The following is a 24,230-nucleotide window of genomic DNA, read 5'->3' as shown; positions in this document are numbered from 1 at the left end:
TTCAATTCTTTTTTTTACATTTTTTCACATACCTGGCTAAAATAAAAAGTAGCACGGAAACACCCAAGTATGCTGTGGCCATATAAATCCAGACGTCCAGAGACAGTGGCGAGAGGAACGAAAACAGGTTCGGTGGCTGCTTAATAGGCTTGCGGTATAGCACCGAAATTCCGAGATTCATGAAAGGCATTGTAAAATCTACTACTTGCTCCCTGTTTAGCAACAAAATAAAAAAGTCACATAAATTTTCAATTGAATCAAAAATAAAACAACGTAAATGATTTCATTAATTTAATATTACCTGTCATATGTTATAGTAAGATCCGCAATAGCAACGTCAGCACGTTGTTCCAACAATTCCCTTATCATCCCGTCCCATTCCTTCGTCTCCCGATTGAAGGATCCGTATCGACCATCAGGCGCTAGCTTGAATGTGTAATTGAAGCCCAGAATTTTAGATATCTCATGAATGAGATCAATGGCATACCCTTCAAATTGCGCGTTGCCTGTCAACTTCTCGCTTGCCTCCTTTCGCATACAATATGGAGAACTCTACGGAAATGAAAATTTGTTAAGTTTGGTTGTAATTCAATAATAGAATAAAATAAAAAATAGTCTAACTTATAAAAGTCATAAATCTAAGAATGTAGTTATTTATACATATTTGGGAATTCTAAGTCCATGATTTATGCGTTATGTGAGTCTAGAGAAATATACATAAATGTCGGGTAATAGGCTAGTTTAGTTTTTGTGGGACGCAGGAGAGTAGTAAAAGGAAAGGAGAAGATTGATGTCGGTGGTGCGTGTGCTTACCAGAATCGTTGTCACTATGAGCGTCTTGTTTTGTAAGATCTCTACAATCTGCTTCTGATTTTCACCGTAAGACCTCGTATAGTTTACGCCTTCTGAAGAATTCCAAATCCCGGCTTTCTGTAGTCCTTCTCTCGTGAGTTCAATTATGTCAAGAGTGAAATCGCTCCTAAATCCTTGATGGTCAAACTTTATAACGCCGGTTAAGCCCTTCATCTCTACCTGTGTATTGAAACAAACGAGCGTTGTGAAACTTGCCTAATCAGTCTGTTAAACTATTACGACCAAGTTGGGCCAACTTTAAATTGAATTGCACATGTGGATTGCCCCTTTTGCTCGTGTTTATTAATTTTCCTATTTGTCGTAACATAAAATTTGAGTTTTTTTAATTTACAACAACCAACCAACAATCGGTGACACTAAGGGTCCTCTTTTTTGTCCATACTCGTATTTAATAAGTAAATTTAAAATAATAAAAATTAAGGAACTGATTGTTTTACAACATACTTTTTTATACATACTAACAATACCTTAAAAATATCTTGATAATGAAGTTTCAATGAAAATATGGAATACTCCATATTAAAAGTGCTCCATATTATACACATATAAAAAGTGTTTATGCATTTGTGGATTTGTTTCTGAGTTGAGAGAGTTCTATTTTAAAGCGAAATTTTGAACATTAATTACTAACAGTCTTGTTTGTGGATCTGTTGCTGGCAGCAGCTTTATGTTTTCATGATATTGCGGTAGGTAGGTACAGAGTAAAAATATACAAACGGAAATCTATTTTGAATTGAGGTACAAAAATCACAAAAATATTTGTTGAAAATATTTGACCTTCGCGAAGATCGATAACTAAGAAAAACACCAGTTAAAAATTAAATTGCGGTCATCCATGTTTGACGCCCACGTTAATTAAATAAGAGGCGAAAAGAGCTGACTTTTCTTGGACAGCGAATCGGATTGCCTTACAAAAATAATAAATAAAATACAAAATTACAAATACAAAATCGTTTATTGCCAATAAGAAATATTATTACATTTTTAACATTATCCATCAGTGACCAAACTAGGCTGAGCCTGTATCTTGGCCATCTGCGAGTGCGGTTAACATAAAAGAATGCTTAAGTACATAAACGTTTTGAGACACTACGTGGAATGTACGTTTGCGTAAAAACACGGGTGTTTATGGTTTTATTAGTATTATACTACAATCTTACACTAGTGGGGTCAAGAACAGGTTTGTGTGTGTGTGTGTGTGTGTGTGTGTGTGTGTGTGTGTGTGTGTTTGTGTGTGTGTGTGCATGCGTGCGTGCGTGCGTGCGTGCGTGTGTGACGACGTCGACCTTACATTTGTAAATGTAGGTTTTTAGGTTTAATGTAAGTTAGATTCTGTCTGTCTGTCTTTCTGTCCGTCCGTCTGTCACAGGGCTCTATCCCTAGAGTCGTAATAGTTAGACACTTGAAATTTTCAAAGATTATGTATTATTGTGGCCGCTATAACAACAAATACAAAAAAACAGATTTTTTATTTTTTTTTATTTATAAAGCGCTTATAAGGTGCTTTATTACATTACAATCTAGCCTATCTAGGCTAATAAGCAATTTATCTTTAACTTAAACTATCTAATCAGAATTTAATCTAAGAAAATGTCCATTGGCAGTTCTTAGTTCCTTAAGGGGAAGACACTATGTTGATGTGTTCTTTTGTGCCGTGGTGGCCTAGTGGTTTGACCTATCGCCTCTCAAGCAGAGGGTCGTGGGTTCAAACCCCGGCTCGCACCTCTGAGTTTTTCGAAATTCATGTGCGGAATTACATTTGAAATTTACCACGAGCTTTGCGGTGAAGGAAAACATCGTGAGGAAACCTGCGCAAACCTGCGAAGCAATTCAATGGTGCGTGTGAAGTTCCCAATCCGCACTGGGCCCGCGTGGGAATTACGGCCCAAGCCCTCTTGTTCTGAGAGGAGGCCTGTGCCCAGCAGTGGGACGTACATAGGCTGGGATGATCTAATCAGAATTTAATCTAAGAAAATGTCCATTGGCAGTTCTTAGTTCCTTAAGGGGAAGACACTATGTTGATGTGTTCTTTTGTGCACTGCAAATATTTTTATTCACTAGTCACTAAAAAAACAGAATAAAATAAATATTTAAGGGGTGTTCCCAAACAACAAACGTGATTGTTTTGCCGTTTTTTTTGCTTCATATTAATAAGGGCAACAGGTAGACCTTGAAATATTCACAGAATCTTTAGTTTTATTATCACTTTAAACATAAATAATTAAATAAAAATTAAATAAATATTTAAGGGGGGCTCCCATACAACAAACTTGATGTTTTTGCCGTTTTTTGCTAATGTCTAATTTTGTCTAGATAATGGTACGGAACCCTTCGTGCGCGAGTCCGACTCGCACTTGGCCGGTTTTATGAATTATAGTCCTACCAATGTATGTACTTCACTTCTTTATGGTATATATACGAAACAAATAGCATTTTTAATAATGACATAAATGCGAATGCGAGTAAGTATATTTGTTTGTTACGCTCCCACAGTTAAAGTACTCAACCAATGGTGATGAAATTTGGTATCGACATGATTTGAGACCCTGAAGAGGAATGTGCAGTTTAATCTGGAAAATCGTATAGTTCCCGACGGCATCGCGCGACATACGACTTCTTCGCAAACAGAGTCACAGACAACAGCTTATAAATGTAGTATGAATCTTAAATTATACCTACGTTAGAGCAACTTTTAGGTAAATGTTGTAAAGGTTTCATAAAGAGCACTATTAACTAACGCCATGCATTAATATAAGCAGCTAAATTGTAGTAGGTAGCTGTGTGGCGCGCCGTGGACAGTAGTTAAGCCGGCCAACAATGTGGGGACGGCTAATCCGAGCTCATGCCCTTAGCCAGCCTCAACATTCCGCTTGTATACATAAATACTGTAATCCTGTCTCTTTCATTTCGAGAGCAAATGATTCTGATGGGATGTTAGCGTCCTTGACGCGTTCATCAGGACTTATCCTACTTATAATGTTTTGCTTCAATCATATTATTAATCTTTAAATACCGTTCCAGTTTTTTAATCAATCCCACTAATATTATAAATGAGAAAGTTTATAAGTCTGCTTGTTGGTTTGTTACTTCATCACGACTAAACCGCTTAACCGATTTAGATGAAATTCGGTACACAGATAGTTTGAGTCCCAGGGAAGGACATAGGATAGTTTTTATCCCGGAACGTTCCATAGTTTCCGCGGGATAGCGATAAACTAATTCTACGCAGAAGGAATCGCGGGTAACAGCCTAGAACTTATTTTTTTTTTCAACAGTTTTTACTATAAGATAATATTATATATATATGAAATGTAACTAGAGCCTAGTAGAGAACACAAGGAAGTACACACCGTAGAAGATGTTTCAGCAATATTTGTACATGCTATATCCTACCCTATTAAGCGAGCACTTTTTACACAAAAATATTGCTTGGCTCGATGATTTCGGAAACAGCTTTCACGATTTTGATGTAAGTTTAGAAATAATAGTTACTTTGTTTATAGAATTCAATCTGTAATGAAATGAATGATCCTTCCTTTCTTCGGGAAAAACAATTTTAGTTAAATTATTTTCATGGGTAGCGCCATATTACATGATACGAATCTTAACGAATAGCTGAACTATCTCGAAAGTTGCAAAGGTAACATTGATTTGGCATGAAAAATATACTATCGACGTTCTAAAGTGGCTGATGGAAAGGCGAAAAATGGAACGGACTCTTTCATACTCACGATTTTCATATAGTTGATAAGACTGTAACCATGTGGCCAGGTGTCCTCGGCCTCGCAGGAGAGCGGTCGCACGTCTATCTGTTGCGATGTATCGAGGTCATGTAGGGCTTTGGCGAATAAATGAACTGCATCGTACATCAGTGCTGTTTCCGTCTGTGTAAATAAACTTTTTTATAGTTACTGTTGATAAACATTAGGTTATATGTATGACACAAAAACGTGATGAACCTACTGGCTATAATAGCTACCTACCTAATGAATAGACACGGGATTATGAATAGTTATAGATAAGTGTTCAGGTACTTCATTTTGAATTATAACCAAAACATATCGCAATGCTTTCTATATTAAGAAAATAATGTACTATGGAGTAAGGAAGTCGGTGGCTCTCCCACTCACTAATAAACAAGATTAAAGTAAATAAACCCACCTTAATAAAGGTCATATTTTCCTGGAACAAATAAGATATGTTAACAATTATACAACTCTGCTACTCATTTTGTTTTATTGTAAGTTATAAATTTAGCTACCTTAGCGGAAGTATGTCCTAGTTGAAGCTTCCTCCCCTTCCTTGCTTCATCATAGACCCAATCCCTCACGACTCTCTGTACATCAGCTCTTTCAGGATCGAGTAGCCTAAGGGAGGTGATGTTCGTTCCTCCATATTTAAACTCCTCTAAATCAACGCTGTGCAAATCCTAGGAAACAAATGTTCGTATTGAAATCTTGGACGTTTTAAAATACAGGACAAATATTAAACATTGTCTAATAGATGTATCCTACTAATCCTACTAATATTATAAATGCGAAAGTTGTAAGTCTGTTTTATTGTTACTTCATCACGTCTAAACCGCTGAACCGATTTAGATGAAATTCGGTATACAGATAATTGAGTCCCGGGGAAGGACATAGGATAGTTTTTAGCCCGAAATATTACATAGTTTCCGCGGGATAGCAATAACCGAATTCTACGCGGACGGAGTCGCGGGTATCGGCTAGTTCTTTTATATTTTTACTTTACCTATTTGGCTACTATTGAAAAAAAATCTGATTGCAAACTGTTCATGTGTGTATTTCGAGTCCTCACAATCTTTCTTCACTCGTTAATAATGACTATAACTTCCTAGGACTTCAGCCGTTGAGTCACTACGCCATGTTATCATAGACAAGCTTTAGCAGGTTGGTGTAAACGTTGACAACGCTTCATGTATACTCCACATTTAAGGTTACTAGTCTCACCAAAGAAGTGATTAGGTAGCTATGGTAGTCCGACATCATCCCAATCTGCTGCGCTTGCTGCAGTACATCCCGGATCCGGTCCGTCGCACAATCCAGCACTATGTGGGATTCCGCGGAGTTCTTTATTTGCTTCAGAAGAGGCCTGAGTACAAAATCTATATGTAGGTACACAAATGCATACAAGGTGTCTTTATATTATTCCAGAATAGTTCAGCTGGTTATTGGGTAAGTAATCTCACTGAACAAGCCTATAAAAGTTTTACATCGGAATTTTCGGTTCAAAGTGTAGTCACACCATTGTCGCGGTACACCTTGAACATCGATCAATGTATGGAACCATTACTACCTACCATTATTATTATTAGAAGGGGAATTAAGATAAAACATCTGCTGAAATATTCCGGAATAATTTGAGAGAAAGAAAGATTATTCGTGACATTTTTGTACAAGCAAATTAAGTAAAAGAAAAACGAAAACCAAGACAGATATGTCACGAAATAGTCTCAGCATGTTGTCAAATAACTTTGCAGCCGACGCTGATTTTTAGTTGGAACCATTTGACTTATAAAAGAGAAGGATCATTAATTCTGGCCAACAATGATGCTAATTCGTGCAATCCCTGTTATTATGTGACCTGTGATATCGGGCAGTATGATACTGTACGTGAAATGAGGTTGGCAATAGTTACGATCCTACCGACTGCGCCAATGTTATGTCATTAAAAGACAAAATACCTAGAAAGACTGTTTAATGATGTAAAGTGTACAACTACCGACGTACAGTCGACCAATTTGATTCCTAGGCCATGACCGAAACGTGTCGTAAAGACATTTAACGTCATTCGATAAACACTGTTATAGACAAATAATATAATTTACTATGACAGGGTTCCATGATGGTCTTGGAATCAAGTTGACTTTACTTAGTCTTATAAGTCTACCGAAAACAGGTATATACCTATAGTCGTGAGAATCTGGTAGTTGCCGCACAGCCACAGGCAACTCCGAAGGGCCGTGGGCTTTCAGCAGCTCTTGCAGTCGTACCAAGCCGTCGCTGTTTTCGTACACTATCGTGAATGACTTCCAGCCCCAAGCTCTCACGAGATCTACGTAGGCCTGCCACGGACATTTAAATCTTTATATTTATATACGTATGACAACACCAGAACGGCATCGATTCCCAAATAGAACTGCATAGAATTTAGCCTAGAGTGTACAAAGAATTTTATTAAGGAAGGGATTTGGATTAAAGAAAAGCATTTTTCCTACTAATATTATAAACGGTAAAGTTTGTGAAGTTGTTTGTTTGTTACCTACTCAATCCTGCAATAACATCTAAACCGGTGGAGATAGTTAAATCTCAAAGAAGGACTTAGGTATAGTTTATATTCTGGAAAATTGCATCGTTCCCGCGAGACAATTAGAATCGAATTATTTATAGACTAACTTGAGGGTACTAGGTAATAATTCCATAAAACCTACCAATATTTTATAATGTTAGTTAGTATTTATATGCGAATGTTTGTGAGAATGTCTGTATGTTTGTTACTCTTTCAAGCTAAAATGGCTGGACGCATTTAGATGAAATTTGGTATATAGATAGTTCAAGATTTAGAATAAGACATAGGCTACTTTTTGTCCCGATATTCCAACGGGATCGGGATAAAATCACAAAATACTAACTCCTACGATCATAGACAAAATTTGGCACGGATGTTTTATATGCAAACGTTAACTAAATACCAGTGGTAGAGTAGGGGTATGGCATGCAGCACGGAATGCTGAGGACCTGAGTTCGATTCCCAGCGCTGGACTCTTTTTCTGATTTTTCTGTGCATCCATGTCTCAGTTCGTATTTTCTAATTTAGTTCTACAACTTTTGAAAATAACTTGTATTATGTTATGATTTTTATTATTTAAGTAACAAATTTGGAGTTGAAATAAAAAATACAAAAAGACTTCAAATAACCAATCATGAACTAAATTAGCTCAAGATTTTTTTGCTCCTGTTACAGGGCCCACCTTGTATAACTAGACATACCCGACTCAATGCAGCCGGGTGCGGGTAGAGGTTGACAAGACAGGACTCGCGGCGGGTGCGGTAGTCCCAGCGCGTCTCCAGATGGGGCAGCTCCATCGTGTCGCAAATAGATTGGACGTGGGCTGCGGCAGGTGCTGACTGCGGCCCGAAGATGGCCGCCACGCCACTCCGCAGGAGGTGACAGACTGGTTGGAACAAACATTTGATAATATACTTAATACTCGCTGAATCTTGGTTAAAAACTAAACTAAAAAGTGTCCAACACCTGTGTTAGGTTGTGATAAGAAAAGCCTCTTATGTCGAGTCGTGCTGTTGCTCAACGCACTCGGAATCACTATTGCTTTCTCAACGTTTTTCTGTCAAACGGTACAGAAAGAAAAAGATGGTATGAATACAATTTCGAGCGCCTGCGCTTTTGGCAACATTAGACTTCAGTTTATCGCACTCGCCTTTAGCTCATGCGGCAAAGCCAACTTAGAAGAAGCTAGTAACGAATATTTCTCTGACCATGAATCCTTCAAATGACGATTAGAGAGGTACAAAACTTTAACTTACTATAAACTTCTATACAATGCTCCATTTAATATAAAAATAATTCGATTTACCTGTTCACGAAGTAAACTTTCTAGAAATGTCAAGTAAATAATCCTAACTAACCTAACCTAAGCTAATAATATGCATTAAAATAGAATTAACAATAATCCTGTTAAGCTCACTTCTTGTTAAATAAATTTATATCAAATGTAGCATTATATCAAACGTTACCGTTATACTAAATGTTATTATATATCTATCGAGCCGCACCCGATCTTATCTATTCAAGTTAGTTTTATTACAAGCAAAGCACAGAAGCTTGGCCAGATTTAGTATTCATATTTAGTTTCCGTTGTGACCTAAATCAAGTGACTACATTACACAGAAAACTATTTCCTTAGTAATTTGAATTTTGCTGTTACCTTTAAAGAAAAATGAAAGCAAATAATATGTAAGTACATAGTTTTTGTAACATTGCTTACAGAGCTATTTTGTATTCAGAAAAAGAGTTAGTCTTGTCAACCAATCCTGCGAAATTGAATACTTACCTGCAGGCGAAACAAAACTTACCAAGCCCGACCTTTTTACAAAAAAAGCGGTTTGTTTAAGTAAGGGTCCCTGGGTATACCTCTTAGAAGTCTACTTTTAGAACCATTCTTGTAATGATATAACAGCAAGTTAAATAAATATAATAGACAATAAAAACTACTAAAACATACAATACAACTATAGTTTGTTTAGTTGTTGAACTAAGTCTTCGTGTACAAAGTTTTGCAATAACTAAATTATAAAGTATTGTGTTTTTTGTTTAGTTTCATCACAGTTCGCATACTTGTGTTTAAAGTTATCCAACTGTAAAGTTAAAGTGACTATCCAAATTCAAGTTAACCGTAAACATTTTCAGTGCGTATCAGTTTTTCAATATTTTGTAGCATTAGAGTTACGTTCTACATCTTACTACAAGCTAATCTTCTCTTATGTGCTTATTACCTCTTATTCTCGTCTTATCTGTTTATTTCATGTGTTCTATATACAATAAAAAGTTATACAATACGTTCAGAAGTGGAACTACCGTAAAGTGGATTATTATAGTTTATTAAATCAGGCGTTACTTTGCGAAGGTCCATATCAATGAACTAAAAGAATTTCTTTGCTCACCCGCGGCCTTATGATAGCTAAGTTCATGCAGTTTCTCCACCTCCACACTCAAATGTGAGTCTAACTTAAATAGTGTAGTATGGTGTACGGTTGTGTTACTCTGAAGATGAGCTTTGGTTGAGTTCGAAACGCTCAGTGTGTTGTGGTGGTGGTGATAGATGGGTTTGTGTGTTCTTACAGTGTGGAGGTGGAGGAACTGCATGAACACGCATATCTTGCATAAAGTCAGCTATCATAAGGTCGCGGGTTAGCAAAGAAATTATTTTAGTTCATGGCTTATTATCTTCTGGCACACAAAACACACTTACAAAAGGATGTGTAAGCTTAGATTATTATGCTAGTGCTCAATAGTCTTCTGACAAGCACACTTAAACCCCTGGGCGACATGTGGGTACATCGGATCCACAGCTCTCTGACATTGAAACGTCCCTATCCACTTAACGTTTCACGCTAAACAATACGATTGTTTTGCATCAAGTGGGTCACAACTCAGACTAACTACCCAAATCTTGTTGTCTTGTCTCTCGTCGTCTGTACACACTTAATTTATATCACAGGTTGTTTATTGATTAAATGCTGATGTAAGGATTGATTGAATTAATACCTAGGTACATGTAGAAGAGTAATACGTAGTTTTATTGTTATAGTAGAAGAATCAAACCTCGCTTCGAGGCATGGAAGCTGTCCTGGGGAGATATGGTCTCGACTTGCGCCAGCAATTTGGCACGGGGCAGCACGGCCCGGTCGGCGTTCACGCGCTCCACCGCGTACCGGAACGCTACCTCTTGCTTGTCATCCTCGGGATGGAAGAGGCCACCTGACACAAAATGACAAATTACCTACCAATTATGAATGAATTTTACTGCTAAGATGAGTGTTTTGCTATTGACGAAGCTAAACTATGAAGAATAAATGATGTTACCTGCTAGATTGTAAAAGTTTTTAATAACGGTTTAATATTACTAATTGTCACTAACCAAGAACCAAGAAACCAAGTTAACACAACACGTCTCTCAAAATGAGGCGTATTTGATGTAGATAATAACTTAATACTACACTTTTTAACGACGGGTTTCATGTGAGCAATATGCACTTACCAATTCTAATTGTGTCTGGCAGCGCAGAAAGGTGACCGAAAAATAAGATAAGATAAATTGCTTTGGCTCCTCTCATTCTGAAACAAAAGAAGCGCGTTTTTCAACATCATAAGTACTTTTTGCCAATCTTCTAGGCCAGTGTAACACACACAGTACACTTTATAGCAATATGTGGGTATCTTACATTGGCATGACGCTCATTGTGGGAGCCCTGTGTCCAGCACCAGCAGTGAACTGCTTTAAGCTATTAAACAAAGGCTAATTATAAACAATAATATTTTCTTCAAACTCGATATTGGCCGAATCATCATAGTATCTATGGAGCTATATTTGCAATAATTTAATTAAAAAAGCACACCGTCGTAACACACGTGGTGTGAATATTTAGTAAGTACTAATCGAACTTGCTTTATCACATTGAATACACTAAGTAACTTTCGACGTCCAGATCAAGACGAAGAAGAAGTCAAATCACACATCTTGATTTATTCTAAAGTGGCAATTAGCTGTCCAGTTGAAAACCCTGACCTTAAGCCGATATAGTGTCTTCGTTTTCTGTATTGAATGTTGGATTATTGGAAATATTCGTTGGAGTATAAAATTTCGAGGGCTGAACGGATTCACATCCACCATAAATAATCCTCACGCTACGAAAAGCCGAAAAGAGTGTTTTGATTTCAACAACGGTGAGTATAAGTGAGGGTGAAGTGAATAAGAAGAAAGGGATGGTTCAACTAGCACAACCTTTATCTCTTTCGGTGTTCAATTTCCTGACATCCTGAACTTGCATTTTTTGAAACTAATTGTGAATTGTAATGATTTTTCTTTTATTATAGGTTCTGTTTCTATATCAGGAAAAATAGACAATCTATCGATTAACTCTTCAATTTTCTTATTGTTATTTTAAAGCCCGTTAGAAATCATATCGTCGCTTCGGAGGTAAAGATACTAAAGCGACATTTGACCAACTTTACAGGAGAGCGATTTAAAGTTTTTTTTTGACGAAAAAAATTCATAACTCGTTTCTTTGTGAACACATTTTAGAATTTCTTAGACTGTATGAAAGACAATTCAGCATACTATGAACTGAAATCTATAATTTTGACCTCAGTACAATAGTTCAGGAGATAGGTGGCGCTTTAGTCATTCGTCTTCAACTTTTTGAGACAACGCAATAAGGTAAAAGGACTAAACGTAAGAATTGGTGTAATATATCATAATTTCAGATGACTAACGGGATATTTATTCTAGTTTTTTTATCTTCAAATTACATAATGGCGTTAATCAACTTCTTATCAAACTGTGTTTAATGCTTATTCACCAATAATCAAACTATTTTACAACTGCATAATGCTTAAGCACCCTATTAAATGATAATCATAAAACATTACAAATACTTATTAGATTTGCCAGTTAAATGTTTTGAAATACAACATACTAATTTTCAGATTGCTTTAACGAATGATCACTAATGGACCGTCTGTGTAGGGCTACTACGAAACTCGAAACTCGAAGTTCGTATCGTACCGTCCCACTCGCACTCGTATTAAATAGTATAAGGTGTCAGAGGGACCGCACGACACGAACATCGAGTTTCGAGTTTTGTAGTTAGCCCTGCGCTGACTTTAATCAATATTACTAAATTCAAAGGAAACACAGGAAATCGTAGAAACTTTTAAGTTTTATTTGACATTGGTTTTTGTTATCGTCTTATCTGCCTATCGTCGACTATTGGGGGATAAAGCTGTTCGCGTCCGTGGGCTTTAGCTCTAGTTACCCACACGTGTCCCCTAGGTAGCGCCAAATGAACAACCTCATTCTGGTGAACAACCTCATTCGGGTGGTAGGCTTCGGCCGCAGTTTGTCACCACCACCGAACTAAGTTATGCTGCCAAACGGTCAAGGCCGTGTTCCAGCATAAAGTTAGGAGTAGCCATGTGGAGGGACGGGTCTGGGCAGGGACTTGCGTGCAAACCGGTTTCGGTGCCGTCAGTTTGCTGCACCGGGTGCCTGTTCGTGGAGGGTAGCGGAATTCGAAGCACGGTGCTCCGCTGGCCGACCGCAGTTAGTAGGGGCCCAAGTAGAGGTTTCGCCAACTTTGAAAGGCTGCCCGGTAACTTGCGAAAAATCCCGAAGATGTGCTGTAGTGCCGGTTGGCGACCGGAGAGAGGACCCGAAAGCCGTGTTTGGGGGTTCGGGCGTCCCCGCAGTCACCAGACCAGGCTCCTAGTGTTGTGGCTCACTTTCGTGTGCTGCTGGGTGAGCAGCACTGTGTCTGTTCAACTGCCGTCTTTTCTAACCTATTCACTTTTGCCTTTCTCATCTCCTTCTTCTTTTCTTCCGGTGAAATTACTGGCACGTGAAGTATCCCATTTTAGGCGTCTAGATTGGCAACGCATCTGCAATACCCCTGGTGTTGACCAGGCCAGGATACCCAGACGCAGATTAAATGTCTCAAAGACATGGCGTACTTGCACTACCCACACTACTCAGGGTACAGCCTAGAGCATACTTTTAAGCCACGTGCTGGGGTCTGCTTGTACGTTTGTGATGACATCTGTACTCAGCGTCTCCGCAACCTTGAGGATCCTAGCTTTTCCATTCTTTGGCTCTGATCTATCGGTCGCACAGCGGTGACTTGGCGACGACCAGGGTCTTTGATCACTTCAGTGTTACGGCACGGCGTGTGGTTCAGCAACGGTATCCGCGTGCGTAGTTGGTTTTCTTGGGGGACTTTAATGGTCACCGCGAGGACTGGTTGTTCCCATACCAAGTCATGGACTATGCAGGAGGAGTAGCGCGTAAGTTTGAGCTTTCGCTAGATCTCACCCAGCTGGTTAAGCAACCGACTCGCATACCGGATGTTGCCTTGCACACGCCTAATTGCTTGGACCTTCGGCTCACGACTGATCCAGACAGGTACAATGTGTCGGTGTCTTCCCATCTGGGTACTTCTGACCATTGTCTGGTGAAATTTGTGTCGCAGTACTCTCCTCCCGATTGGTCAATCGGTACTGGGCGAGTATGGCGATATAAGTAAGCAGATTGGGATGAGATGCGTCATTTCTTTGCTTCCTATCCATGGCAGAAAACTTGCTTTTCCAGTGACGATTCGTTGAGCTGCGCAGAAGCTGTTACTAATGCGTTGCGTCAGAGTATGGAATATTTCATTCCTTTCTCTGATGTATACTGGTGGCAAATCTCGCCCATGGTTTAACGCTGAGTGCACTCAAGCTGAAGCTATTAAGCACTCTATTTGCTTACTTACTGTGGGCTGATGCTCGATGTCGCAAAGCTCCGGACCGGATGTACACATTAAGAAACAGCTCTTCAACAAAGCTGCCATGTCCTGCAAAAAGGTCATACGGAAAGCGCGATTCCTCCATGTTGGTTGTATTGGTGCCAAATTTGCTTCCTACCCCTCTGAGAGTAAAGAAAAAGAAAAGAAAGAAAGAAAATACATTCTTTAAGCGTTTTCGTCCTTAAATAAATCGGTGGAGTCCAATTTCTGTCGTCCGTCACTGCCACCACTGCTGAAGTCGGATAAGTCGCTTGCTCACACTGCAGCGGAGAAGGCAAACCTGTTCGCGTCTTGATGATGATAGTGCAGCGCCTCCATCCATTTCTTACTGTGGTACGTTTAATCAGGAGGTCAGAATACACCAAATGGAGGTTTTAAGAACGCTGCGTTCTCTGGACGTGAATAAAACTAGGAATAAACTATACCTGGAATTGTTTTAAAGACCTGTGCTCCGGAACTGTCTCCGGTTTTGACACGTCTGTTCAGGCTCTCTCTCAAGACGGGACAGGCCCGGTATCGTGGAAGATTGCTAATGTGCAGCCAGTACCTACCAAAAAGGGCAGTCGTGCCAACCGTCGAACTATCGGCCTATCGCAATCACCTCCATACTATGTAAGGTAAAGGAGCGTGTATTGAATGCTAAGTTCCTGGTAGGTATATCTAGAAGGTAACGATCTCCTCAGTGACCGCCAATACGGGTTCCGCCGAAATCGTTCCACTGGGGACCTTCTGGTATATGCTACTCACATTTGGGGTGAACCTGTTGAGAAGCATGGCGAAGCTCTTGCTGTGTCTCTCTTCCAAGGCATTCGATAGGGTCTGGCACAGAGGCCTTCTTAGCAGGATTCCTCCTGTCCTATGCTCATGTATCTCTGATTTCCTGCGGAACCGATCTATTCGAGTCGACGAATTCGACCTCGGAGGCCATGTCCGACTGGGGCTCGGCCAACTTGGTCCAGTTCAGTGCTGCCAAGACATAGGCGTGTCTGTTTATCGCTAAGAGGAGACCGTCCACTTTGTATCCTTACCACCTAAAGACCACCTTGAGGTTCTTGGGTTAGACCTTCAATCTAGCCTCAACTTCGGTGCGGCTATTGAGTCCAGAGCGAAAACAGCTGCTAAAAAACTTAGTGTCCTATATAAGGTGAAATGATATTTCACACCAGAGCAGCTTTTTACTCTTTACAAAACGCAGGTAAGGTCGTGTACGGAATACTGCTGTCACCTTTGGGACGGCTTGATTTGTTTCGATAATAAACAGTATGCATGCAATTTACAAACAACCAAAGCATTCATATATTTACCATCGAAGTTAATGCGTCGCACTACGTTAAGCTTTGGCAAGTTATAAATTTGATATTTTCACTTTCCGGGTTCGAATTTTTGGAAAGAGACATGTTTATCTGATTTTATTTGGATCTGAAATTCAAGTGTTTTAATTAATCAAAGTTGCCATTCAATAACATAATTTGAGCCTTTATATAGTAAAGACTAGACGTTTAGAATAGATAGATGTCAATTCATCATATTTCTATATGAGACCCTATTTCCGATACATAGAAGTCTCACAATAAGGTTACAAAAGTCAAAAGTCAAAAGTCAAAATATCTTTATTCAATTTAGGCTATAACAAGCACTTATGAATGTCAAAAAAAAATCTACCACCGGTTCGGAAAAACCTCTGCTGAGAAGAATCCGGCAAGAAACTCAACGAGGTATATATATTTTTTTTAAAACAGATTTACAATATTATTAAATGATATGTATACATCACAAGTATTTAACACAACTTTATTTTTAACACAGTAGGTTCGCTATTTGAAGGGATCGCTAATGCGGATCGGAATTATTTCCAAATATCCCTGTCCATGATATAATCATTAACTTTATAATACGCCTTTGATATTAATGTCTTCTTAACAATAGATCTGAATTTTGTATCCGTTTCATTTGTAATATTTTTTGGAATTTTATTATAAAAACGTATGCAATTTCCCAGAAAAGACTTTTTGGTTTTAGCCAGTCTGTAAGATGGAACTTTAAGCTTCCCTGTGTTTCTAGTAACCTTTGGCTTATCGACGTTAGTGGGAAAATCACATACGTTCTTCCTAACATACATGATTATTTCATATTACCTTTTTATCATGTTCCTTCGTACCTAACTCTAATAACAGTCAATAGAGTTAGTGCCCATAATCATAATAATTATTTGTTTACAAACTAACCTTTCGTAATCACAATCAATTATTTCAGGTTTTGTTGCCAACACGCTCTATTATTGTGTTGATATAAAAGACGCGCATAGTACCTTACCTATCCTTGGTAAAGTGATTGTATCTTAAGATCCTAAGATCAAAGTCCAGGTTAATTTTACATAATCTACAACTCGTATGAAAATATCGTGGGTACTTTTACTAACTGGCTAATTAATATAATTGATGTTTCGTAAAAAGAAAAATACCTAAACACTTCTTTTTTGACAATAAAATATCAGATTATTGACTTACTGGACCAAACATAATCCTTTAATATTGTGTTTTTTTACCAATTTAAATATTTTCTTTCTTTTGCTATGTTGTAATGACGCTAATACACCACAAATTCTGTTAACTTTTTTGTACTAAATACTCAAACGACTTAAATATATTCTTATCAGTTTAATCAAAATACTAAACGCATCCAAAACTTCAGAATAGACTGGAACAATTTACTAAAGCGACGAAGAATCAAATTTCTTGATATGCATAGAGTACTAAAACGCCAAATGTATTTAAAGTTGAAAAATTACAAATTACTTAACAATATAAAAGTTTAGAAACTAAAACAGGTAAAAGCACTAAAGAGAAAATACTCAATTTAAGCGTCGGATTAGTAAGAAGTGTCCCAAATTTCACTGATTTTTCAGGGACTAAAGCGCCAAAAAAGTCCTCTGATCGTCTCGAAACCTAGATAGATCGATGCAGAAAAATTCGCTGATTCCGGTGGTATATATAACTCAATTTGGCCCAAAGTGTCGCTTTAGTATCTTTACCTCCGAAGCGACGATATTTTAAATAATTATTAAATAATTATTAAACAAAACAAAACATCTTCTAACTTGACCTATATAAACCAATACTCAGTATTGCGGCTATACATAAACACAAATCTGATACACAGTTTAATGTAGGTAGAAACTATTTTAAAGAATTCATGAATTGAATATACAAAGAAAAAAATTAAGTATATTAAAATTGAACCATTTTGTTGTTTTTTGTTTTATTGGTCACGCTTGCTTGTACATGATGAGTATAATATTTTATTTATTATTTTTCTCTAATGCCTTTGCTAGTTTTCATGATGTCGCTGAAACTGTGGAAAGAGAGTCTACTTATAGTCATAATACCACGCACAGGACTTATCACGCTAACACACGCAAGTAATGTTTACCTCGACGTTTCGGCAACATTACAGTGGCCGTGGTCACGAGTAGACTGAAGTGTGGGCTGTCAAGTCTGCCTAGCAGCGCGAGTCTACTTAATAAGGACAATGCAATCTGAAGGATGTATGAGACAACTAAGTTTTAGAATATCGTACGCGCTATAGATTCGATACCTACATGAAAAATCCGGCTAAGTGCGAGTCTGAAAGTAGTTCCGTAAGTAGGTATGTACAATATTAAGAGATTAAGGTACGGTCTTATTTTAAGGCAACGCACATTCATAGAGGTTTTTTGTAATAATTTTCAGGCGCCTAGCGTACTTTATTAAGTAGATAGAATTAAATAGCAAAATGTGCAAATAAAATACTTTGACTTTGTCATGCTCATCATCATCATCATGCTCGCTAATCCTGCCGTGAAGCAGCAGTGCTTGCACTGTTGTGTTTCGGCGTGGAGAGTAAGACAGCCGGTGAAATTACTGGCACTTGAAGTATCCCATCTTAGGCCTCTAGGTTGGCAACGCATCTGCAATACCCCTGGTGTTGCAGATGTTTATGGGCGGTGGTGATCTCTTACCATCAGGAGACCCACTTGCTCGTTTGCCATCCAGTCGAATAAAAAAGTAGAATGTACAAGTAGGGCACAAATTATTTGATGAACAATTTACTTTAAATATATTATATAGTTTCGAAAACCACAAAACTGGCCCTTCTTTCGATCTTTAGCACGACAGCGGTTTAAAAAAGTCTAGACTCATAATGAGGTAAAAACAGTTTTAATCAGCGGGCTTGATATTAGTCTACCAAAATATCTTAACTTAAGCGGTTTTTTTTACAATTGAATCATTTTTATTTCGAAACATAGCCATCTCGGTTTCCATATACCTACGGCATGTTTAATGTAATCAATTGAATGGCGTGCACATCCAGTGGTTCAATACCGTAGGTTATGTAGGGCAATCGAGCTTCTTGCCAGTTCGCTCACGCATTTCAAGTGCTTTCATTAACATCTGGGTAGGTAGGTATGGGATAATTAGTTCAGTGTTATGTAGTGGGGTTGAGTATTAAATTGTTGTTTGTCAATAGAAACACACGTGGGCAGCATAAAGAGCATGACATGTTATCGCAAATATAACGTATTTGTTTTAGTGATAAGCGTAGGTATTATAAAATTAATGATTATATCGCTGATGGGGATGTTCGGAAATGTTGTATTGCGTAGCTTGTGCCCAAAAATTCGCCCCGTGAAGGCTAATCCACTTTCTAGAGTACCTACCGTAACTCTAAATGAAGAAATGGAACGCATCACACACGTGTCTGTCTGTCACAGCCCCAGTGGAAAATTGGCACACATGTGGAAGTCGGTAACCCGATTGATAAAATAGATGTATAGCTTAAATTAATTAATTTTAAATATGGGGGGGGATTAATTATGACTAATTCGAAAATAAAAAAAAATATGCAAAATTTGTCGTGTGATATACGTGATAAGTGAGCTTTGTTGTGAGAATGTCAAATATAATCTCATCGCCAATATTATTAATGTGAAAGTGTTTGTTAGTTGTTGTGTTTGTTTGTTTGTCACCTCATCTCGTCTAAACCGTTCAACCGAGTTAGATGACATTCGGCATACAGATAGTTTGATTCTCGGGGAAGGAGGTAGGATAGCTTTATCGCGAGATAGCGATAAACGAATTTTACACGGACGGAGCGGGCAACTGCCAGTTTGTATAATTTTAAAGTATACAGTTTTGAAGTTATGTAAAAAAATTGCTAGAATAATAGTTTTATATATAAATAAATATAATGGGACACTTGACACCAATTGACCTATAGTGCCAAACTAAGCAAAGCTTTTACTATGGACACTAGGCAACGGATAAACATACTTATATAGATAAATACATACTTAAATACATATTAAACATACAAGACCCGAGAACGAAGAAAATAGATTACATATATTATTATTATTACGGTATTTAAAGTAACATAAGATTTTTTTCTAATATCTAGGAAAGTACGGAACACTCTCTACGCAATTCCACTTGCCTTTGTCCGGTTTTTCTTAATCTCAATCATAAATGAAACCATACTGTCCTTTTTTTAGCTCGTTTAAATGTTTTTTTTTTTTTTACTTGGATACTTTTATTATGGCTGAGTTCAATCTTTTATTATGAACTGAAATTTATATAACTTCGCATTTCACCGTTGGTTTTAAGGACATTATGTATGCTTGTGTAATGACAGGCTACAGTGTAGTAACATTATGTCAAAATAAAATAGGACATAAATAGTACCCTAACATTCGCACGTTTGGTTTCGATTGTTTTTACATTGACGACGTTCTATCTCTAGGGAACGGTTCTTTTTCATGTCAGCGTAAAACGGCTCCACTGGGACAGGAATAGATACAACAAATTTCAATAGCTAATATACATATAATACAACTAGCCGTTGCCCGCGACTCCGTTCGCATAGAATTCGTTTATCGCTGTCCCTCGGGAACTGTGCAATTTTCCGGGATAAAAACTGTTCCTCGGAACTCAAATTATCTGTGTACCGAATTTCATCTAAATCAGTTCATTGGTTTAGTCGTGATGACAAACAGACTTACAAACTTTCGCATTTATAATATTAGTGGGGCATTCCAGATCACAAATATCGGCACACCCATCGCGTCATCGTCAAATACATATATGTACCCATATACACACCAATTATCCTGACTTATTTAATATTTACAATCCATTGATAAAAATATTTATTAAGAAAATATTAAGAAAATACAAAATGTCCATAAGACTAATAATATTAACTAAAACTAAAACTTTAATTAAAAAAGAGAGGTGGGCCTCTTGGCATGGTGCCCATCACGCAGGCAGCATTCCCGCGTTGAACTGCGATTGAGATTCTTTGCGCAAGAAAGCTGCCGGCGCGAGGATTGCCCTATTGCTGAGCTCCCTGTGTAGCTCCAGCGCACCCTTACTCCAAGGACCTAGAGTCTCGACGCCGAAAGCAAAGAAATGATATTGGGCGCCGAAATAGCTATATTTTGTGACCTTGAGGCGTTCCCGGGCGTCTGCCGCCGCCCCCGCACATTTGGTAGTTTCTGGTAGGTAGTACGCCGCCAGGGTATCTGTACAGGTAGCGTCCCACACCAGCGCACGGCCAGTCTTCCAGGGTATCAACGACATTCCGTCAGGGCGCTTGCCATTGCTCCGTACAATCTGGGGCTCCAGAGCAGGGGGAACGTTGGTACTAACGAGCGCCCTTCTGAGAATGTCGTTGAGAGCGGCGTGGTGGGACAGGCGGCCGGCGCCCGAGGAGCAGGAGAGGCCATGGTGGCCGAGACGGTCCACTGGTGCCCCACAAGAAACACAATTGTGACTTGCGCAGATCCCAACTCCCGGCCAGAGACCAACAGCTATGCGTAGAAAGTATGGGTCGATGTTCCAGTGTTGGGCGAGGGGTATGCATGGGGCCAGTAACCAGATTCTGGCTTGGACACAGCTAACAGTCTGGCCCGGTCCCTGCCTGTTGAAGGTTCTATTAATTACTGTAAGGTGGTGACGGAGGCTATTATATCCCAGGCCCTTTGCCTATGTGGTTTGGACGGGAGATTTGGACTCGGTCCAGCTAGCCAGGCATTCGTGGCCTCGTTCAAGCATGCAATCTCGCAGTTAATGCCCGCTGGGGCTTTAAGTATTCTACCTGCGAGATCTAGCGTGCTGTGGATCGAAGATAGGAATGCCGGCAAAGCTACACTTGAAATTTTGCGGGTTCCCAAGCCGCCGTTCCTTATCGGTAAAGTGGCTTGGGTCCATGCCTGCTCGCTGAGATGAATGTTCAAAATGTTTTCAATTTGGGTTTTCATGAGACTGTCAATAGATATGATCAAATGGGGAAGTTTCCAAATGGGGCAACAGCGAAGCAGGTAAGTGAATTTAGGGACAAACAAACAGAATTTAAAATAAATAAAGCTGAGTGACTACTCATTTTGACTAGGCGGTCCGAATACTTACTAATTTTTGTTGTTCATTTACTTAAGAGAAGAGGAATGGCCTCCTCAAAGATGGGGGAGCCGAGGAGGTGCAGACTGTTCTTCGATACTATTTTTATGTTTAGAGCAACGTTGTTAAAATTTTGAACGATTTGGGAAGCGTTTAGTGGATTTACTTTGTCCGAAATATATAATTCTGATTTGTCATAATTTAATTCTAAACCTATGCGATTGAAGTGCTGTTTAACATGCAACAAATCAGCTAGGGCTGTCTCCGCGTCTCCGGCTAAGGACCCATCGTCGAGGTACCAAATATTTAATTTTGAATTTAGGTCGTGGATTATCGGACTTATTATAGCCAAACTGAAAATCGCTGGAGCGAGGGGATCACCCTGCTGACAACCAACGGCTGAAAGAATATAATAATATGTATTACACACCAATATATGTATTTATGAACCTTGACGGAACCTACTTAAAATTAAACCCGACTATGTATTTCTACTGACCGCGATTATGTTGATACCGATGTTACTTTTATGAACTACGGCCCAAGCTCTCTCATTCTGAGAAGAGGCCTGTGCCCAGCAGTGGGATGTATATACTAGACTAGGAAGATGAACACATGAATATTACTCGCCTGAAACACTAGAGGTTTACTAGAGGTAGAGATTTACTGTACCTAACTTGCAAAGAAACACAAGCGTTGTAAGTAGCAATCTACCAACAATGTTAGCACAAAAACGTAGCCAACCATGAACATATGTTTAACACATAATAGATCACATGACTGTTATTATTAGCTAAGAAGTGCTTTCAGTTCTTCGTGGTAAAGGCATAAGTCTCTAGCTCTAAGGGAAGATATTTTAAAATGTAAAACAAAATATGTAATTAATAGACAGGTTGACCCGCTAGCGATTAAAAATGTGGTGAAAACAATGATAATCTTAAAATTAAAAAAATAAGTTTAGCTTAGCTTGAAAAGATCCCTTTTAGGGATAAGTTCGCCTTTGTACTCTTTTTGTTTTGTTGTTTTCTTTTTGTATTATTTTTGAGTTATAAAATCCTACTAATATTATAAATGTGAAAGTTTGTGAGTGAGTGAGTGAGTGAGTGAGTGAGTATGTTTGTTACTTTTTCACGCTTAAACGGCTGGACGGATTTGGATGAAATTTGGCGGAAAGTTAGTTTATAACCTGGATTAAAACATAGGATACTTTTTATCCCGATATTCCCACGGGATAGGGATAAAATCTCGAAATAACAACCGATAGGTTTAGAGTCATGGAATTTGGTATGTAGGTAGTTGGACGTTTGGAATAAAATATAGGTGACTTTTTGACCCGATATTCCCACGGGATACCTAGGGATAAAATCTTGAAATAACAACCGCTGGGCTTTGAGCAATGAAATTTAGTATATAGGTAGCTGGACCTCTGGAATAACACATAGGCTACTTTTTATTCCGATATTCCCACGGGATAGGGATAAAATCTCGAAATAACAACCGCTGGGTTTAGAGTCATGAAATTTGGTATGTAGGTAGTTGGATGTCTGAAATAACATATAGGCAACTTTTTGACTCGATATTCTCACGGGATACCTAGGGATAAAATCTTGAAATAACAACCGCTGGGCTTAGAGCCATGAAATTGAGTGTGTAGGTAGCTGAACCTCTGAAATAACACATAGGCTACTATTTATTCCGATATTCCCACGGGATAGGGATAAAATCTCGAAATAATAACCGCTGGGCTTAGAGTCATGAAATTTGGTATGTAGGTAACTGGACATCTGGAATAACACTTAAGTGACTTTTTGACCCGATATTGCTACGGGATAACTAGGGATAAAATCTCGAAATAACAACCACTGGGCTTAGAGCCATGAAATTTGGTATGTAGGTAGCTGGACCTCTGGAATTACACATAGGCTTCTATTTATTCCGATATTCCCATGGAATAGGGATAAAATCTCGAAATAATAACCGCTGGGCTTAGAGTCATGAAATTTGGTATGTAGGTAGTTGGACGTCTGTAATAACACATAGCCGACTTTTTGACTCGGTATTCCCACGGGATAGGAATAAAATCTTGAAATAATAACCGCTGAGCTTAGAGTCATGAAATTTGGTATCTAGCTAGCTGGACGTCTGGAATAACACATAAGTACGCTACTTTTTATCCCGATATTTCCACGGGATAGTTTTGTAACTAAGGGACCCCATACATCCGTGTATTATTGTTATTATTATTTTGTAATTTTTTCTTTAATTGTATACTTACTGTAGTTTTTAAGTATTTTATTAGTACTTATTTTATTTTGAAAAAATGACTTTCTGCCAAGCTTCTTGCGGCGCATTCTTCTTGGCAATGATGGTCTTTCCGAAAGTGCTGGTATTTAAAAAAATGACATGTAAAAGTGCCCATTGCGGCCTATTTACTGAATAAATGATATGAATTTGAATCTGGATAGGGAAATTTTTTGAAATTTTAGCACTGGGTTTAGAGTCTTGAATTTTGTACAGTTATTCACAACACAACCTCAATGAAGACCACGATATAAATTTGGAAATTTCAATTGCAACTACCAGACCGAATAGTTTACGCGTGCGAAGCCGCGGGTAAAAGCTAGTATAATATAAATAAATGTCTAATCTAGCCTAGTTATGGACAAGAAATCCGGCAAAAAGACGATTTATTGAAAGCAAAAAGTAGTGTTAATCAATCAACGTCTGAAACAAACGCGTTGACCTGAGCCAGCCACAACTCTAATCTAATTTACAAACGATAACGAAAATAATGAACTCCTTTTTGGTAACAGCTATAAATATA

General features: G+C 38.4%; 1 protein-coding gene across 4 annotated transcripts in view; it reads right to left on the bottom strand.

Annotated features, from left to right (window-relative positions):
- Nucleotides 1-24,230, bottom strand: part of KaiR1D (Kainate-type ionotropic glutamate receptor subunit 1D) — a 39,129-nt gene that overhangs the window by 14,143 nt on the left and 756 nt on the right. For all 4 annotated transcript variants that reach the window (XM_074099326.1, XM_074099325.1, XM_074099327.1 and 1 more), the window contains exons 2-12: nt 10,673-10,749; nt 10,237-10,392; nt 7,884-8,068; nt 6,801-6,958; nt 5,844-5,985; nt 5,135-5,302; nt 5,035-5,055; nt 4,605-4,757; nt 814-1,032; nt 302-552; nt 33-212 (exon numbers count right to left, since the gene is read on the bottom strand). In XM_074099326.1, the coding sequence (XP_073955427.1) occupies nt 33-212; nt 302-552; nt 814-1,032; nt 4,605-4,757; nt 5,035-5,055; nt 5,135-5,302; nt 5,844-5,985; nt 6,801-6,958; nt 7,884-8,068; nt 10,237-10,392; nt 10,673-10,748 (1,709 nt within the window). In that variant the 5' untranslated portion in view covers nt 10,749. The remainder of the gene's footprint in view (nt 1-32; nt 213-301; nt 553-813; nt 1,033-4,604; nt 4,758-5,034; nt 5,056-5,134; nt 5,303-5,843; nt 5,986-6,800; nt 6,959-7,883; nt 8,069-10,236; nt 10,393-10,672; nt 10,750-24,230) is intronic.

Source organism: Choristoneura fumiferana, chromosome 16 (assembly GCF_025370935.1).
Source record: "Choristoneura fumiferana chromosome 16, NRCan_CFum_1, whole genome shotgun sequence".
NCBI classification, from domain to species: domain Eukaryota; kingdom Metazoa; phylum Arthropoda; class Insecta; order Lepidoptera; family Tortricidae; genus Choristoneura; species Choristoneura fumiferana.
This window is presented reverse-complemented; position numbering and strand designations above follow the sequence as displayed.